The sequence below is a fragment of the Phoenix dactylifera genome, chromosome 18 (assembly GCF_051530095.1).
Source record: "Phoenix dactylifera cultivar Ajwa chromosome 18, Ajwa_hap1_PhDact_Kaust_v1.1, whole genome shotgun sequence".
Classification (NCBI taxonomy): domain Eukaryota; kingdom Viridiplantae; phylum Streptophyta; class Magnoliopsida; order Arecales; family Arecaceae; genus Phoenix; species Phoenix dactylifera.
The window spans coordinates 8,601,142-8,621,973 of NC_143207.1; the positions used below are offsets into that span (position 1 = coordinate 8,601,142).

The window sequence follows — 20,832 nt, forward strand, 5'->3', positions numbered from 1 at the left end:
TGGTGGAGCACTTGACTCACTTAAGTACCAGCTTTTCTTAGCCACGTAGGCCTTTTTGACAAACTTTTCTTAGACACCTTATTCAATAGATAATTTTACTAGATATCATTCAATTTCATCCTAAGTGAAATATTAAGCTAGCTCCTATGAATTAACCAATTTCTGAATTTCTATTTGAATGGAATCTAGAAATTACTCCGTAAGAAGTACAAATGGAGGTATTAATAAACCTCTTGAAGGTTAGATAATCTAATATTTTGTTTGAAAAATTAAGCACTAAAATAAAGCTAGCAAAAATGTGTAACAGCTAAAATATACTAAATCCTATGATTTGATATAAATACTAATTTTGAATATGATAATCAGTTTCAATAATTTTTGGAGATTGATCTGTGATATCATACCAAGATTGTGCATACAATATGTGGCAGTTGTGATATCATACCAAGATTATACATGCAATATGTGACAGTTGTGATATCATATTGTGCATGCAATATGTGGCAATTGTGACATCGTAACAAGATTGTGCATGCAATATGTGGTAGTTTGATATCATACCAAGATTGTGCATTCAATATGTGGCAATTGTAACATCACACCAAGATTATGCATGCCATATGTGGCAGAATGTATAATAAATATTGTAATTTAAAATCTAGTACTAACAGTGCATAAATTTTTCTATATTGTTAGCCTAGATGCACAAATATAATTGATAAATCAATAATTGAATATTTCTAATATTCATAAACAGTAAATAAGAAGAGTAAACTAGCAAATTATTTACTTGAAAATAGAATAATAAAATGAAAAAAATAAAAGAAGATGGCTTGTGGATCGAAGCACGCTGACGCGCTGTCCCAGAAAAGTTTATGCCCCCCACGTATGGGTCTGCTGGTACAGATTTCTAGAAATACAATGACGCAATATAGAACCACGTTTTCTCCATCAGTGCGCCTCCAGAAAGAAAGAAGAGCACGTTCATGCTTGTAGATAGCTCAAAAGAAACTCAGAAAATTAATTAAAATTATGTGGAGAAGAGAATAAGAACAAAAGGGAGAAGAGAAATTTTTCATTATCTTGAAATGATCCCTAGAGCCCTTTATATAGGCTCAGGCGCATCAAAAGAAGCAAAATCTCCTCCTGCGGATTGATGACATGTCTTTTTGTGCTCCTTTGATCCTGTGGCATGTTGTATCTTGGCCCTCCATGCTTCCTTTTTTCTTTGGGGGCCATTACATTCTTGCTCTTGCGCATGGATGCATTACACTTGTCTTGGCCTGCTTTTTTAGATATCTTTCTATGTTTGCTCCATTGCTTGCGCGCGAATGTTTGACACTTGGCCGTTGACTAAGTCAAAGCAGACACAGGCCAAAAGAAGCAGAAAGCCCGTTGACGCGGAATTTGAATTCAAATTTTGAATTTGGAGGAAAGGTTTAAAATATTTAATTTAATTCAACACTATTGGCAGGCGTCGATCGACCTGCTCTAATACAATGGAAAGTTTAGTGAATAGGTTTGCATAGAGCCTTTCATTGATATGTATATATAATTATACAACATGATCATAATAACAAGATTGATGCTATTGAATAAAAAATAAGATAGAAAATAATCTACGGCTATGGTTGTTATACAGAAATGAAAGAAAGCACAATTATTGATTGTTATTGAAGGATGGAAAGATATCAAAGCATTTGGAGAAAAAAAATAAGGGCCCACATGTAGAGGTTCTTCACATTTCATGCTATAATGGTAGCCATCACATGCCATAACAGCATATTCCATAATATCATTTCTCTTTACAGGTGAGGATTATATTGAAAATATATGGCATATATAAAATGAATTAAGAGAAAAAAATGATAGCTTGAGAGATAAAAAAGGGAGAGAGAGAAAGAGAACTATCTTCTCTCTCATTATCCACCACCACTTGCTATTTCAGCCATGCCCACCACCATCAACAATCTCATCACTATCCACTATTGCCAAGAATTCTCATAGCTGTCCGCTATTATTATCGATCTCCAACACCACTCACGATCTTAGATCTCTAGAATTGCCCTCCATCATGGATAATCTCTACCACCACTTACCATCATTAATAATCTCCATTACTACCATGCACCACCATTAACGATTTCTAGTTCACCTACCATTCTTATGATTTTCACCACTAACCATCACTATTGATGATATTCACCTATCTAGGATCTCTACCGTTGCCAACCACTATTTGACAACTTTCAACACTACTCGTAATCATCGATAATCTCCACCATGGCCCACTACTATCAATGATTCCACCACCACCTACCATTGCAGATGATCTCTACCACTGTCTATCACCATCAGTGATATCTTCTATCATCCACCATTGCTAATGTGAAGGCCTGACTGGGCTTGGCCCATGTTAGCCCTGCGCAGCTTCGCATGTGACAGGTAGAAGACTCTCATCAGGAGTCTTCCTTCCTCCCTTCTCCCCGATGACTCCAACTAGGAGTCGGACACCTAGGTCCATCGAAGCCCTAGGTCTTCTCTATATAAACACCTATTCCCTTGTCTAAGCCCTCCACTGACGATCATCAGCTCTCTTTCTCTCTCTTTTCTCCCCTTGAACTTATAGTTGCCTATCTTTGTGTTCACAAAAAATCAGGACCGCCGGACTCCACCAGAGCTGGAGTAATTTCCTAGCCTTTCTCCCCTTTTTCTTTTCTTCTTCCCATGACCCAGAATCACAGTCGTCGGCCAAACAATCAACCGAAAATCGACCAAAAATTAGACCCCCTAATTTTCTCCTATTTTGGCCGAAATTTTCTTTCTTTTTTAGCCATTGGTGCCATCGTTTCTTGACATCGAGGCCTTTGTTGAGTTACTCGGCCTCCCTACCTTCCTCCTTAGTTGGAGCCGAACCTCTAGCTGTCAGCAAGTGGGCTGGGACCCGAGAATCAATGAGCCAAGAAACTCTCCTGTTTAGCCCTATTTTGGGTTGATTTTTGCCGCCGACTTATGTTATGAATTCCTAGCTCTACAATATACAGAAAATATGTCAGTGCTAGAATATGCTAATAAGTTTAATGAGCTAGGATGCTTTTGCCCTCATGTCATTGAGTCCGATAAGGGCAAAGCCAACAGATTTGAGCATGGTCTAAGATATAAAATTCGGTCGCACTTGTCATCTCATACTTTTAACAACTACAAGATGTGTTAGAAAGAGCTTTGAAAGTGGAATATGATATGAAAAGATCAGAACAAGAGAGAGGAGATAGAAAGAGGCCGAGATCAATAGAAAGTTCAAAATATTATGGCAAGAATCATCATGGATCTTATCTTGAGAAGCTGGGAGCATGTTTTACATGCAACAAGGTGGGTCATATGGCAAGAGATTTCTCTATCAAGAAAAAAGAAAATCCAAAATCTACCAAACAAGCTGACCAGGAACACAAAGAGAATGTACGGGTGTTCGCTTTGACCCAACATCATGCCAATTCAAGTGATCAAGTAATGATAGGTACCATTCTAGACAAGTCCATAGATGCTCATGTGCTATTTGAATAAGATTCTTCTTATTCTTTTGCATCTCTCAAGTTTCCTACTTTTTTAAGCTGCATAATTGAAGATTTGAATGAGCCATTATGTGTTGCCATTTCTCTTAATAAAGTTATTTTTACAGATGTTTTATTTAAGATGTGTATCACTTAGACGAGGAAGTTAGGGTTAATACAAACCAATCTAGAGTTTTGAGCCCTAGAAGAGTAAGATCAGATCAAAGTTCTGCAGCAAAAGTATGGCGGAATGTTAAATGAAAGACAAAGTACCCCAATTTGTTTAAGAATTAAGTGTTAAGTTTCCCATGTTAGCCCCAAGCATGCTTTGCACATGATGGGTGGAAGACTCCCACGACGACTTCGACTCCGAGTCAGAAACTTAGGGACACTGGAGCCTTAGGTCTCCTCTATATAAACACCTTTTCCCCCCTCTAAGCCCTCCATCGACGGTCATCAGCTCTCCTTCTCTCTCTTTTCTCCCCTTGATCTCATGGTTGTCCGTCTTCGTGTTTGCCAAAAATTGGGGCCGTCGGACACCACTAGAACTGAGTTAATGCCCCAGCCTTTTTCCCCTTTTCTTTTTCTTCTTTCCATGATCTAGAATCACGATAGTTGGCCGAACAATCAGCCAAAAATCGACCGAAAATCTGACCCCCAATTTTTTTCCTATTTTTGGCTGAAATTTTTCTTCTTTTTCGGCCACTGATGCCACTGTTTTTTAATGTCGAGGCCTTGGTTGAGTCGGCCGACCTCCTTATCTTCATCCCTGATCCGAGTCGGACCTCTAGTTGTCGGCAAGTGGGCTAGGACTCGAGAATCACCGAGCCAAAAAATTTCTCTATTTGGCCCTATTTTGGGTTGATTTGTGCCGGCCGCCACCATCGATCACCACCCATTGCCCTTCATCACCTCCAATTGCCACCTCGTCGAACCACCATGACCATGACCGTGGTCCGCTGCCTCCTTCCCCTGTTCTGCCAAGGAGAAGAAGAGTTTAAAAGGAAAGAAGAAGAAAAGTTAGAAAAGAAAAGAAAAAGAAGAAAGAGAACCTATCTCTCTCTTATTTCTTCTCTCTCTTCTTCCTCTTTCTCTCTCTAGGAGACTTATGGATCCCAGTACAGAGTCTTGTCGACCTAATCTACGAACCTAAGTTGACCCCTGAAAAGAGGCTCTATACTGCCTTGGTGCCCCGAATGCCTATTGGACCTATCATTTCGGCTCTGTTAAATATTCTTGGATTCCACTCATAATGAATCTTATCGAATGACCTTAGCGCTAATCGAGTCCATATCCCATGATTCATTGATTGAGTTTCTTAGATTTGACCTGCCTGAAGCTGCCAAATGCTGTCACCTGACCAACCGTCTCCTTTTCTTATTATTTTAGTTTGATTAAAATCATCGAATAGAAATTAATCTTGCTTTTAATATTTTTAAATAGGGCTAACTAATTTACCTAGTAAAATTTATACAGGCGAAAGAAGTAAGTAGATATTACACTCATTATTTTTCAAATGATCATATTTTTCATGCATAAAATTTGTTGATGAAAATATCATACTTTTTTTAAAATTTACTGGTGGAAATATCATGTTTTATTATGAAAAATAGGTCTATGAATACTTTAATAAAAATAGTTCTGTTATGAAAGCTGAATCTGATCATGTTATTTAGTATTTTTTTATCTATTTATGTATATATTTTAAGAAAAGATATAAGTATTTGAAAAGCTCTCAAATTGCTATGTATGATCTCTATAATTGAAAAAATCGACATATGGAGTTAGCATCCATTAGAGCACAGGTCCTGCCAGTGGGTATAAAGTTGACATACAAAATAAAAATAAATGTCGATTATGAACACAGACCCTGTCATGAGTATAAAGTAACTGTAGCACGAATATTTGTAAGCAATATTTTGAACTATGATATAGCTAAATGGTAGAGGGATGGTTTTTGAATATATTCTTGTAACTATGTTTATGAAATTGAATAATTTATGCATGCATGACTGGCTTTGTGACTTATTTTAATATATTGTACTATGAAATGCTTTATTTTATAATATCTGTTATTTCTTTTAAATAATGCATTGCTATAAAAAAGCTTGATCCGGTAAGGTAGAGTAAGATTTACTTACTAAACTATCACTCATATATCTCTATTTTTATTTTTCTCTCTCCAGATGAATAAGGTCGATAAGGACGAAGGCCCAGACTTAAGTTTGCGTTAGCAAGTTTGACAATTTTGTAAAAAAAATTTAGTATTTTAAATTGACTAAGAATTTGTAGCTAATGATTTTTTAAATATTGAGGATTATGGGTTTGGTATTTATGTTTGAATTTAGATGCTTTGAACCAGTATTCAATGCATTTTATGGATAATAAAATTAGATTTTTATTTATTATATTTTGTTTGAGATGAATTTGGAAGTTAAATGAAATGTTTGGCTTTGTGTTATCATGGGTTGTTCCTCTCTATAGTATGGCCATATTACGTCCCGAATTTCGTACGTGATAGCTAATGATTGCTATCACTTATCATCAAGATCTCCACTATAACCTACTACTTTTAACAATTTACACCACCAACCACAACTGTTAATTATAGTTGACAAAAGTTATTAATGCACATATTTTTAAAAAGTGCTGTTTACATATTATAAATTGATGATGCATAAATATTGAACTGATTTTTTTCTGAAAATATTCATTTTTGTAGGGAAATAGATAAGATATGCGGATATAATGGCATTTTGGTACCATCAAAAATGAAAAATTCTAAGAAATCAGAAGAAGTAAAATTTAAATTAATGAATGTGAAGAAGTGTCTAGTTATCACGGTAATAATCGGCCAAGCTAGTACTTGTAGTGACTCTCTATTTGAGTCTTGTAATGGACATATGCTCAACTTTGCAATAAAATTTGCTTATCATGTTTAAAATTATGTAAGTGATCTGATCCCCTACAAAAAATTATGCATGGTAATTGAGCATATATGGATCATCCATTTTAAATATGTAAATTACTGTTTAATACTGTAGGCATCATCTTTTTGAAAAATGTACATATATCATCTTCTTTAAAAGCAAACGTCAATTCAAGAGCATCAGCTATTTAAGCCCAATTTGAAATGTACACATCACTCGTTTAAATTGTATAGTGGTAACATTTTAATCTCTTATAATATATGCATCAATTGTCATCCAATAAATGCCACCTTTTCAAGACATGTTTATCACCTATTTAAAATGTGCATAGTATTAAGCATGTGTGAATTGCCCATTTTAAATATTAGATAGTTGTCAATAATTGTTAGCATAGTTAGTTGGTACCTCACCCCTACAAGATTGCCTATCATGAGGTTCAAGATTCAAATCGTGGATATTACTCAAAAATTAATATATGTGTCACTTTTTAGGACATTAGTATCAGATTCTTTTGTATCGACTATTTAAAATATGTACATCAGTTGTTATCTAATGAGTAATTCTCCTTTTTAAATATGCATTTATACCACTTTGATATCTTTCAATATGTGCATTAGTTGCCATCCAGTAAGTACTTCACCTGTTTAAGATGCATGCAATAATAATTGGACATGCTCCATTTCAAATATGAGCATCAAAAGCTTATAATGTGTGCATCATACTTTTAAAATGTATGCATTAGTTATTTAAAATAAGTACTTATAATCTTTCGTATCTATAATATGTGCGTCAAGTATACTAACAAAAGTTGTATCATCCATGAGTGCTGTTCAAAATGTACTCATAAAATTTGTATACTAATAAATTATGTATAGATTGTCCGTTTCAAGTATGTTAACTAAAAGTTTATAATGTGTGCATCACTCTATTAAAACATTCACATTAGATTTTAGTGTACAGCTATATGTCATGCATGTATGCACGATCAATTTGAAACATGTATATTCCCAATACATTTGGGGGCCTAAGGCGAATCCAATGAATGAGGGCTTTTTTTTTAATAATAAATTTTTTTAATAAATATAAAATATTAAAAAAATGATATGAAAATGGATAGCTATCAAGTACACTATTTCAACAAAGGTACATGAATCTAACAAAGATAGGCCAGAAATCTTTTTAATTTAATATTATTTTTGAATGGAAATGCAGAAAAGTAATTATCCTAAAAGAAGGGCCATAAAATTGATTAAATAACTGAGATAATGCTTGGCAATTTTGTTTATCATGTCAAGCAAGAGCGGAATAGGAAAAGGTCATCCCATGGCACTTCATGGTCAAGGTAAAGAAAAGAATTTCTCCAGGAGCTTCTCTATAAGAGAAAGTAGGGGCATTATGGGAAATTGACTCCATCTAATTAATAAAAGTCCCATCCCTCCATCTCCCCTTCAAGTGAGTACCCAAGCAGCAACCGCAACATCACAGCACAGCAGCCATTCAACCCCCTCCCTCCTTCTCTCTCTACCACCCAAGAGGGGAGAAGAAACCGAGAGGAGAAAATTAAAAGAATCTCCACCCTCCAAGAAAGTCCATTTCCAATCCCCCTTTCTTCCTGATAGTCCAGCTAGATCAGGAGTAATGTGAGGGAAGGAAAACCAAGACCAAAACCAAACAAGAGAAGGGATGAAAGGTAAGAGTGGCTTCAGGCGTGTATCAAGCCAACCAAATCCCTCCTCTCTCTCTCTCTCTCTCCATCCAAAACAAAACTACCGTCCCCAACTTCCTAAATTTTTCCTCTGCAGGCCAAGAAACTCTCCACCTCCCTTCCATCAAGGGGGAAGACTCGTAGCCAGCTCATCCCGTTTTATATGGGGCCTTTGCTTCCTTTTGGTCACGGTCCCTCCCTCCCTCCCTCTCTCTCTCTCTCTCTCTCTCTCTCTCTCCACCTTCCGGGGGCCTTCTGTTGGCCCGGGGCCTTAGGCGACCGCCTCAGTCGCCTAAGGCTCGGGCCGGCCCTGTATATTGGTTATCTAATGTGCGCATCTCCTTTAAAAGGCACATGCATCAACAATGATCGCCACCGCTATCATCAGTAGTTGTGAGTGGTGGTAGGATCAATGATGGTGGTGGGCAATGGTAGATCTTGTTAACAATGATAGGCAATGTTCAAGATCCCAATGGTGGATATTATCGATAGTGATGGGTTATGGTGGAGATCATCAATGATAGTAGATGACAATAAAGCTCATTAGTCGTGATGGGCAATGATGAGAAATAATTGAAATCACTAACAACAGTGAGTAGTGGTAGAGAGTATTGATCATGGTAGACAGTGGGGAACATCATTAGTGGTGATGGGTGGTGGTGCATATCATCGCTTTAGTTATCATCTGGCGAGTACATCACCCGTTTAAGGTGCATGCAACAATAATTGGATGCATGGATAGTCCATTTCAAATGTGAGCATCAAAATCTTATAATGTGTATCAGACTTTTAATATGTGTGCATTAGTATAGTATGATAGTGTAATATTATAGAAATCTAATAATGTTTTATTATTAAAATATGATTATTATGGTAATACCTTGGCATTACCATAATATTAGTATAATATAATATAATATTTATAGTATAATAAAATAAAATTAAATAATATGATATGATATAATATAATATAATATAATAATATATTAATAATATATTATATTATATTAATAATATATGTATTATTAGTTAATAATTGTGATACAATATTTTGATATAAAGTATTAAAATTATTATTATTTCATATTAATATATTATTACAAACTCTAATATTATTATAATATATGAATGAGATAAGATCATATTAATATTATGTGGTATAAAATATTGTTAATTATAATTTATGTATTTTATTTCAATATAAAGATATAATAAATAATGTAATAGCCATAAAGTTTGAAAACATTTTGGTCACACAAATAAATTTTCGTGGAGAGAAGCTTTAGTTTGGAGCTTTTGCCAAGCGGAGATTTTTCAACTTCTAAGAGGATCAAGAAGCTATTTCAAGTTTTTTACCAAACACCCATGTATCCCCTCGAAATATTTTTTGGGTTCTAGAGATGATTTTGGGTCCTCCAAAAACAATCCTAAATGGGACCTAAATGTTCTTGCTCCTGGACTGTCAGATCATGTATTTGCAGCTTCACTCATTCATAACAGCTATAGAGCAAACATAGCCAGTACAAAAATTATCTTATTGTTTTTTATTACGTTGTAATTAATGCCTGACTAAATGTTTAAAGAAATTGCTACTCAGCTAAAATGATCGTGCATCTTCTCACTACCCTGCTTGACAAGCATGTGTTGTATCAGCAAATAGACCATAGATCTCAAGTCATGAGCACTCTCATATTTTCTAGGTTGAAATAAATGTGTTCCCCCATCATAAGGCATCAGTAGAACATTGACTTTCTAAATTTTGTGACAAAATATGTTACTTTTTTCTATGTTAAATTGCTAGTATCTTTCTTATAAAGAAACATCATAATTCGAGGAACATATTGATGTCCAACAAATAAAGACTGATTCCAAGAGTATCACTTTGTCCCCGAGAGGGGTTTATGCAAAGGTATACCAACCATCACCCACTTTTTCTCATGTCATTTTTTTATGCACACATAAAAATGGCCTAGCAAAAGCCCCGTCTCCGTGCTCAGATGCTAGGTTCAAATGAGGATAACATATTAAAATATGGGCTAGCTAAGTCATGCTAGCCAGAACTGGGCGTAGTCTTCTAATCGCAGAGTTCCAAATTCGAATCGCACCGCACGTCGATTAAAATATGGTGACATTGCTTGGACTTGGAGTTTAGAAGCGCTTATTAGTCCACTAATAGCTTTGGTGGTGCCAGGTATGACGTACTCACTTTCGGATAGAGAGAGTATGACTAAAACGGTGTCTACCCACATCGAATACTCTCCTAACGGGGCGAAGGCTGCTACGCGGGGGCAAGTTGTCCGTTCCTCCCCCCTAACCTTTTTTGTTTGGCAAAAAAAAAAAAAATCATGCTGCTTACAGCCTGTTTCCAATAGTACAAGGGAAAAAATCGACACCAGGGCACGACACTGCAAAGGGATGAGAATTGTAGAGAGTGGCATTAAGCCTGCAACTAGTTTTATAGAACCTTCCTCGATCTGCATGCCTACCCTCGTTTTAGAATCACCCACGGAGATGAAAACGTTGGTAATGACAACTTCTAACCAAATTAAATGAAGCTTGCCTGGGAATTTTCTGAGTTGTTCATCTAGACCAATGTGTGCATCTCTAAAACAACTTCATTTGCGCCGTGGATGAATGCCACTGGGTAACAATCTCCATATCAATGCCAAAGGTAATCAGATCTCATGCTTGGCATAATCAGTACAATGAAACCTAGCCCTGTATGACTGCCACCAACAAATGCAGCATTGCATGGCTAACACCAAGGTCGCAAGCAAATGAGTAGCATGATGGTGCAGTCTTTCTTTTACACATCCTGATGATGAGTTAAAAAAGTACTTTTGAGTTGTGGTTTGTACAAATGAAGAGTTTTCTTAAATTAAGACGGGTGAGCCTAGTTGTGCCCCACAAACTCAGCATTCAGTCCTACATGTCATGGTTCCTTTGTAGTTTGTGAATGCCCCGCCAGAACTGCTCTAGGTTCTTCCATTCTCAACTAGGAAAAGATTTCTTTGTGCGCAATACTAATTCTTGTTGGCTGTTTGGAGCAGATGTGCCTGTACCTTGTTTGAAAAATAGTTCTCAAGCCTGTGTGGACAAAAAGGAAGAAAGAGAAAAACCAACTTAGCATGCTGATATTGAAGAAGTACAATGTCATGTAATGATGTACATCCCAATAATGAAAATGTAGGGTTTGGGCGTAATTGATGCACCTTGTTGCACATTTATAGTAGATAGTTTCAGGGGAGTTGTAGGTCCGAGCATTTGCAAACATTCTCTTGACATCAGCAACAAACATCTCAAAAGTAACATAATACTGTTCTGACTCTACTCTCTTTGACATGGTCCTCAAATCTGCATGAACATATGTACATCAAAATCAGGTTTAAAGAATTGGAGTTCCTGAAATAAAAGCAAGTTCTACCACCATCTTTTCTTACTTATTTTTCGAGCTTTTGACATTAGAAGGAAATGAATGTGGAAAACTTCATGATATACAAACAGTACACCACATATTACCAAATAATACTCAGTTTATCACCATGAGTGTATAAACCACCATTTAACACTTCAAAGCTTGAATTTTCCATTCATATCCTTTCTTCCTCTTCTTTGGCCTACTTATAAAGCAGTTTTTCACTAAAGTTTTGCAAAATTCCAACATACATCTTTTATTCCCCTCTGAGACAGAGAAACACAATCTTTTTTTATTTTATTTTATTCCTTATCTCCTTTTCTTCTCCCTTGTCACTATTTTATTTTACTCCTTACTTTCCTTCAAAGTTTCAATAACAACATTTGCCATTACAACAGATCTTATGGAAATGGATATTGTCCGTTAAAACGGCCATTTCCTCTCCCAACCTATGCTATTTTGAATTATTTATTATAAAACTAATAACCATGATAACAGCGATTAACAATATTATAATGAAATATAACATACTCACTCCTTCCTTCAAGGTTTCAGTAACAATATCATTTGGTTATAACAGACCTTAACAGAGACTGTTAAATGGTTAGGATGGCCATTATTTGCCAAGCCTATGTAATTTAAAATTGTTTACTATTAAATAATGATCACGATAATGACTTTCGTAATGCCATTTTTTTTATGATTGTTATAACAAACAATAACAGAAAACAAGGTTATATTTTAATCCTTCCTTTACCTTTGGTTTCAATAAGTGCTCTTTCATTATAACGAATACTACAGAAATTTTTATTGACTGTCATAAAGGTTACATCAGCCATTACTTTCCACAACTTATGCCGTTTAGTTTTGTTTATTATGAAAACAATGACTGTAATAATGGTCATTATAACAGCACTGTATGGAACTTGCCATGAATCATGCCGACCTTGTGAATCATGCTAATCCCCTATCATCACATGGCATGTTAGCTACAAGTTGTGAAGGGCTTCTTTTTTTGGGTATGATTCATGGCGTTATTCATGAAAACTATAGAATTCAGAAAATATTGCAAATATATATATATATATATATATATATATATATATATCTGACAAAGGTCACTTTTAATTTACTACAACATTGGAATATAAATATTATAAATATAATTTAACTATTGAAAAGTTACTTAATAGGTCAGCTAAAAAAAGCAGGCATCCCCGCACCTGCATGGCATGTGCTGGATTCACTAGCATCTACAAAAGAGAAGGTATCAGTGATTTTGCAAATTAAAAAGAGGTAAGCCGCCTTCACTTTAAAAAGTGAATCATTAACAAGCCATTTTAAATGAAACAATTCATTCATGTAAAAGTTATCAAAATATTTTCATATAGAATCCAGATTTCAGAGTGCTTTACTCGAAATTAGATAAATATTCAATGTTGTTTTAGTTGGTAAAATGAAAAGCTAAGAATCCAATTAGAGGATGATATAATAGATGAGGTTGTTTAATGTGCACCATCATGAGTATGCATGCATATTTAACACTTTGATTTCTTCTATTAGTGCCACAAGTCCTTCAAAATAACTTGTCAAAATATTGAGGCTGATTAGTAAGATGCATCTTTCTTCTCATAATTCTTAACAGAAGCCATTTGGCTAGCAATCTGCATGGGTTTTCCTCTCGATGAGAATTCGTAATTGCATTTCTGCTCCTAAGGATATCTGTGATGTGCTAGTATTGAGAAATGCTAAAACTTTATATGAGTTCATTACATTTTTGAAATGAATTCCATAAAGATAACTATAAATAACATTCAACCAATTAAGAAATCATTATCAATTACAATCTTTGCAGTTCCTATCAATAAAGATAGGGAGGACAACTATTTTCTCTTTTCCAATGTGTTATATAATTTTTTAAATTCAGTATTTTGGCTATAGTTGTTATATAACTTTGTCTTTCACTAATCTATTTGAAACTTCTGGCATCACGGATTGAATGCTAATGGAAATGATAACATGTATTTTTGTCAAATCAAATCAGTGTATTGAAGTTCAGAAGGTACCTGGGCTATATTGAATACAAGGGAACTATATTAGCTCAACTGATTCTTGTCTATTTGTCTAATGGAGAGCCTGGCATAGAAGGAAATCATCGATATGAAAATGCACAAAATTATATGGAGTACTTCGACAAATATATGGAGTCAGTGGAATCTGGAAAGTGGGGCCCATTTTACTACTACGACATGATAAGTATAGCTGACAACCTCAGAAAACAGAAGATTGGTAAGGGAATAATTCGAGTTATGCTACTACGATCCAAAAATGGGACAGAAATGAGGGGAGAGCTTATGTGGCAGGCTCTTGATAGCTGAATACCTTTTAGATAAATGGTAGAAACGGGGATTGTGGGAAGGAGAAAGTGACACAAAGCCTTTTCTTCTTCCTTGATTTCTTTCCAATGGCGGAAAGTCAAAATTTTGATTACTAGAGAAGAAAACTAGTGAGAGGCCAGAATCTATTTCTTGCCAACCTCCTTCCTCTTCTACTCTGTTTCAACAGAGTAGAATTTCTACAGGACTATAGTCCATTTGAGGCGCTCTCTTTTATCTCGATTGAACCTATATCACCGCCATTAACCTCATCTTCAAAATATGATCTCTTTTCTTCATCAAAACTGATCTCATCCTCAATGGTTCTAGTGGGTTTGAAGGAGACTGATCTCTGTGACTCTGTCAGTGAAAGATGAGGTCGATGGCTGTGACAGAGAACCACTTCAGCATTTGCCATCATGTCTGCTGCCAACATGGTCCAATTTCAACCTTGAAACTTCCCTTGAGGTGTTCCCTTCCTATCCATCGGAATAGAAAATATTCATAAAAAATCAATTTGTGAAGAAGACGAAGAAGTAAATAAATGAACTAGACTGTGTTGTTTGCCTCTGTTTAATAGGTAAAATGGTGGGATTATCCCAATAACTAATGAATTAATACAAAACAAGATCAGGAAACCCATGGATCAGATAGGAACAAAAATATTGCAGAGCATATAACAAGAGACTCTTAACCCTTACTACCAAAAAAAATAAGAAAACAACCCTTAACCATAACAGGTGAAAGCAATTCTGCCGTTTTCCCATCCTTCTCTTTTGATTATGAAAGATTTAAAGAGGAAGCACATCACACATCTAGATCTGGTTTTAGAACTTAGGAGTCTGTGTGGTACCACATCCTCCTAGCCTTTTTCCCTGAGATTTTTGTGTGATTTGAAGAATAGTTTTGCGGTGGTGGTTGTTAAATAATCAAATAAGCATGCATATTAGGTGTTGGCCACTTGCCTACCCGTGTCATCCTCTTCTTCTCCCATCTTCAATAGTTGGCTTATTAAAAAAAATTATCCAACAAGAGAAAATAGAGGTATTAGGTATTGCATAAGAATACACGCTAATAAGTTTTCCTTTGGTGAAAGGAGATCTCCAACAGGATGGAATATAAATCTCCATTTTCTTTCTTCCAGTGGAAAAGGAGAATGGGAGGCAGGACATACGTCAGCATTTCCATTTCTGGTGGAAGAGAAGAAAGGGAAGGGAATATTTTATAATTCCAGTATTATCCTTTAACTTTTCTAACAAGTTAATTAAGGGACACCTCAATATGCCATGTAAGCTGCCCCCTATTTCTGTCACAAAAATGGGTTTGACTAGAATTTTTCAAATAATTAACAACCTTGTAATTACTATATTAATCAATGTTCATAGACAAAATTTTGTCAGTACTAGTGAGTATGCTGGTCACCTGCTGGAAACAGTACAATGCTGAAACAAAAGAAAAGAAAAAGATTTTAAACTATCTAAAAAGAAGTTAAACGAGTGTTGTGCTGAAATCAATGTGCACATGTTGAACCAAGGTCCGCCGAACCGGTACCGAAACCCATACCGGTCGGCAGACGGACCTGCACAGTACCAAACCTGGTACAATACCAATTTTGGTACCGTACCGGCACACGGTACACTAGAGCTTTCTATTCCGTACCAGCACGTCCATTTTTTTTAGTTTTCAAGTTCAATTAATTGACAATCAATCGTTTTCAACTTTCTTAATGATTTTAAGTCTAAATTGATTTTTTTTGATAATTTTTGATGTTTTTGAGATTTCTGTGATCCCGATTTAACCTAAATTATACATCTTGTTGTTTTAAAATGATACAAACCATAAAATAATTAATGAGATGTTGCATGCTACAAGAAGCAACATGAAATATCCTCAAATCAAGTGGTGAGGTGAAAATATAAAATAATACTATTAATTATAGATATTTAAAGTACAACATACATACCGATATCTAAAATCTCGTTGCGTGACGGTGCCTCTCGTAGATATCCGAATCATTAGCAGAGTCAGAAAGTACATCAGCCCGTCCCTCTAACCAAGTGGCATTGTAGTCTTGTATGTTCATCCCATAAGGAACGTACTCCAGGTTACAAGCACTCTCAGATCTCTCACTGAAGCTCTGGCTTTGAGAGGTGTCCTCTGGCTGATAAACTAGCTGATAAAACGGCCATAAAGGAGCTCATTTGAATAAGCCGGCAGCAAAATTCGATCCATAAGATGCTCTGAACTTCATAAGGTAGTAACCACCGAAAGATCCTCAGACGCACCACATTCATATCTTTATCTGTATGGGTTATAGGTTGTCTATGCCTATAGATAATATGATTCTATATACGTCTATGGATCCTACTCCACGTGCGAGGTCATTTGCAGCTACATCGTATCCTCCTGAATGACCTCAAAAAGCCAGTCTCCTATATGCAATAGGATCCAAGCGGGCTCCACCAGATCGTGCACCGTGATCCCTACCGTGTGTAGTATGCATAAACTGGGACTCACCAATGAATCGAAGACTACCCTGCAGGTGTGTCTCATAAACGGTGGTCTTATGTCCTCTACTCTCTTTCTAACTAGCAAATCCATGACCACCAGAACAGCTGTTACTGGTCTCTAAATATGAATGAACTAGCTCCTCCACACTCTATTGGGGTTGCAGGTAGCTTTTGTTATCCTTCGTGCCACTCACTGCCTACTCATACTTCGTGCCACTCACTGCCTGCTCATCCTTCATGTCACTCGCTGCCTGCTTACTCTTCATGTCCCTTCGCCTGGCTATATTGGGAGGATGTATGTTGTCCTCCTGATCAAGTCGACCGAGTAACGTAGTAGCCTCATGTAAGCATCTCTCGATCAATTCTCTGAGAGGATGTCTCTGACAAGGGAGTCATGTGGTGATCGACTCTCCTGTGGTTGTGGCTGATCAGCTGGAAGGATGCGTGGAATATCTGTCTACCTATTGCCCTGCATTAACCCTAGCCTCGCTGGCTACGAAACTGACCCTTCCATCTTCACAACACCTTTTAACAAACGAAGCAAAGGGGGAGGGAGCTCGATTGTAAATTGGGTCGACTTGGTGCAAACTGGACCCGGCCGATTCCGGTCAATTCGGTCCTGTTTGGGCCTTTTCCGGCCGGTTCCGGTCGGTTCGGAAACCATTTCAGCTGGTTCGGAGCTGGAACCGATTTTAATGGGCAAACTGATCCGGTTTCCCATCGGGTCGGCTTGGTACGGGCCGAATCGGACAGTTCACTCTGGTTCGGCCTACCACGTGTTGAACTTTTGAACCATAGAGGCTAAGTATCATAAAAGATTATTATCTGCAAGCATTATAAAATTGCAAACATTTTAAGTAAACAAAAAAAAAAAAAAAAACATATGCCCATATGCATATTCAATCTTCTACTAGGTAACATATTGTAATCTAATAATTATGAAAAAGAGATACAAGATTTGCAAGGATGCAATGGAGCTGAAGAAGATTAGATATTATGAATGCAAAACAACACAAGTCTTCCACACTTACCCATCGGATCTTTAATGATATCATAATAATCAGGCACATCACGTGCATCTACCGGCTCCCTAAATGGCCAAGCATCAGGATGCTCATTCATCATCTGTTAGAAAGCCATCTTAAAATCATACTTGCATAAACTCACACATGAGCTAATAAACATATAGAATTTTCATGGTGAGTCCAAATCAGAAGTTATGGTTAATGGTATTAGCAAGCACTCTGTCTATATTTGATATGACTCATATCAGAAGCATAGGAGTCACAAAAATAAGGGGGAAGAACTGTCTAAGTTGTTGTCGACATTGACAATAGGGGTGGAGGCTTGCCCAATGCATAGAGGGTATCAGATATAGGTTAAAGGGCCATGAAGGGTCGGCAAGGTCAACAAAGACTCAGAAAACTGACAACAATTTTACGTTTCAGAGGTTTGGGAATTGAAAAACCAATGGAAAACTAGGACCCAAAAGAAAGTATGTAGTAATTCCATGTTAAAATGCTGGTTAATTGATTTCAATGCCATGAACTCCCTTATATAAACAATCTATTTATGGTCACAACTTGCCTTTAGAAGACCGCGCATAAAGGCATTCAGCTGTTGACGATAGGCAACACTATCTGTTGCATTTGCTGTCTTGAACCTTGAGTGGCCCCACTGGTCTGGAGTCCACCCAGCCTCTCCTATTTATGAAAATAACACCACAAATAAGAAAGCTGACTGACAGCATCAACGGCCAAAACCTATTAAGGTTACCATAGATCAATAACATAAACTCTTGGTTTGATAGTGTACAATTAGCACATAGCCACAGCAAGAAATTCATGTAATAATACAAGCATGTGCATCTATGAAAATAAAACACTATGCAAAAGCTAGCCTCTTTACTAAAATATCAAATAGATGTTAGAGTTAGAAATAGACAACACTCCTTACTCTTTAGGGTTTCCTGTGTCCAACCAGTTGCTTTATATAATCTCCAATGGGTTCGTCAAATGGTTTTGTTTTTTAGGCTGGGCCTGCACTACTTTCAGTTTCTTACAACGTCTTCAAAAAAGGCATTAGCAATAAGATAGTTAACGTTAAAAGTAAATTAAGCATCACATTGTGGAGTCATTTATGATGGAAAGTGGCTCATTAAGTGTTTGATAGTTGACATTCATCTGTTCATCGTGAAATATAAGCAATGTGGATATCCATCTTGTAAGGAAATATAGGATATAGAAGACATTACGCATGGCTGAGCTTATTCATCAAGCAAATTTAGCCTATGCTCAGTTATTTGGTGGTCTGATCAGGAGCATCAAAGTGAGATAGCAGATGCTTATCTTCCACAGTCAGAGTGGAAAGGCAGTTCGCATTTATATGGTCAAAAAGAGCTCTTCTTTGCTAATAAGTTGCTACATGGTAGCTACTACTGGGGCCCAAACCTTATCTAGTAAGTGAGAACTAATAGGAGAAGCTATAAGCAGAGGCAAAATCTGCATCACAGCTTTCCAGGGTCAAAAAATAAATGTCCTATCTTTTGCAAGGTCAGAATTTTCCTGGTTAATCCTTGGCAACCCAATGAATTGTGAAAACAATTTTCAAAAACTAATCATATATAGTAAGTGACTAAGTTTAAAGTTTTAGGTTTTCAATTCCATTTCTAGTAAGCATTTGTTAGTCAAAATGTTCTTAGAATGCTCAAATATGATTTGAAATGGTGGCAGTCCACGGGAAAAAAATTACCAAGACTTTTAAACAAATACATAAACAAGTTAATAGCATGTATGATCCATGTTTTGTAAAAAGTTATATATTGGATGAAAGAAAGATGCTAACATAAAAGTCAAAGGCATGCTTGTTTCACAATGTCAAAGCAAATGCATCATTTAGAGAGACAGGAATATACATTTCAGCTAAAAAAACATAAAAATGTAGTTATTGGACTACAACTATTCCTAAAGTTAAACCTGAAAAGGTATATGCCGGTGGTTTTACTTACGGAGACCAGGAATATCTTCAACTTTTATAGGCTTCCTAGGTATACCGGCATCTTTCTGAGCATAAAGAAGATGTTAATTAGACATAATTCTTAAAGGAGACCACTCTTTCAAGATAATACAATACATAAGGAAAGATATTAACTACTTCAAGCAATTAATATGGTTCAAAGTTCTCAACCAGAACAGTAAAGGTGTTAAAAGTATAGGGTTAATTCATTTTCCACTTGCTAAATCAATTTCTATCCACTTTCCCACACTTTGATTCTTCTTCTTGGAGTCAGAGCATTGCATGTTTTTGTATCTGACACATGCTGAGGCATCTACAAGAAGAAGAAGATTGAAATAAGGTATATGACAACCCAAAATCCACATACAAACAACAAAATGCTTAAATGATCAGCTTTGGTCATGGGAATGCTGTGCTCAATCCCTTGTCCTATAAACTATCATGCTTGTAGGTCAGTTTGAATAACTCACATGGCCGCTCTCAGTGAATGCTAACCATAAGAAGGCAATGGTGATACTTAACCATCAGAATTTTAACTTTGCATCAGCATGCTGTTAGTTTGGTATCTCTTATATGTTTATAGGTTGAATATAGAGCATGTCTGATGGAGATCCAAGATCATGCTATTATGATGCATTGGAGGGCTGCAACTTAGGGATTCTTCTTAGATTTAATTGTAATTGTCAATTTACAGCATTTTTCTTTCATCTTGTTGATTTTTAGTTTCTAGTGGGTTATTATGAATCAAGGGCTAAGATTAAATGATCTTCGATCTAATTTAACCACTCGACAAGCCAAATATCTGTCATGATACTGTTCACACAGCGCTATTTATGCTACAATAACCATGGAAAATAACTGGTTCATTATAAGATTAAAGACTTTAAAAGACCAATAGGGGTTTCTTTTTCTTCAAATACAAAAGTTATGTAATCAGAATTTATGCAAAAGATGGATCAAATTTGAGTTTTCTTTTCCCCTATAGTGTGATGCTGTAGAACAAGCATGAGGTTTGCAACTCAAGATGTGATTCTGAAGTCCTTGAGTAAGTCCCATATCATCCTCCCTTTTCCCTTTACCCTTTGCTTCTCGTTATGTATGTTCCCATAGACCTCGTGTCATATATGTACCAGATAATAGACCTTCCATCATTCCAACTGTTCAATTCCATAAACCCTTAAAAACTCGATTTCAGCTTTAGAATCCAAAACAATGTCTTTGATAATAGTCATCAGTTACATATTTACTTCAAGAACATTATATTTCTAGTTCACTTTTTTAACAAATTTGGGTCTAAACCCAAACTCCCAGCAACCTATAAGTTTTAGCTCTCT

At 36.2% G+C, this 20,832-nt stretch overlaps 1 protein-coding gene across 6 annotated transcripts in view; it reads right to left on the reverse strand.

The window, feature by feature from the left end:
- Nucleotides 1-10,780: 10,780 nt before the first annotated feature.
- HAG1 (histone acetyltransferase of the GNAT family 1) overlaps nucleotides 10,781-20,832 on the reverse strand; it is a 45,725-nt gene continuing 35,673 nt past the window's right edge. The window contains exons 9-14 of one of the 6 annotated variants that reach the window (XM_088714268.2): nucleotides 19,491-19,545; nucleotides 18,071-18,186; nucleotides 17,515-17,608; nucleotides 12,822-12,851; nucleotides 11,396-11,537; nucleotides 10,781-11,270 (exon numbers count right to left, since the gene is read on the reverse strand). In XM_088714268.2, the coding sequence (XP_088570394.2) occupies nucleotides 11,207-11,270; nucleotides 11,396-11,537; nucleotides 12,822-12,851; nucleotides 17,515-17,608; nucleotides 18,071-18,186; nucleotides 19,491-19,545 (501 nt within the window). In that variant the 3' untranslated portion in view covers nucleotides 10,781-11,206. The other 5 variants (XM_088714269.2, XR_015974676.2, XR_015974675.2 and 2 more) reach the window with 5 other exon arrangements.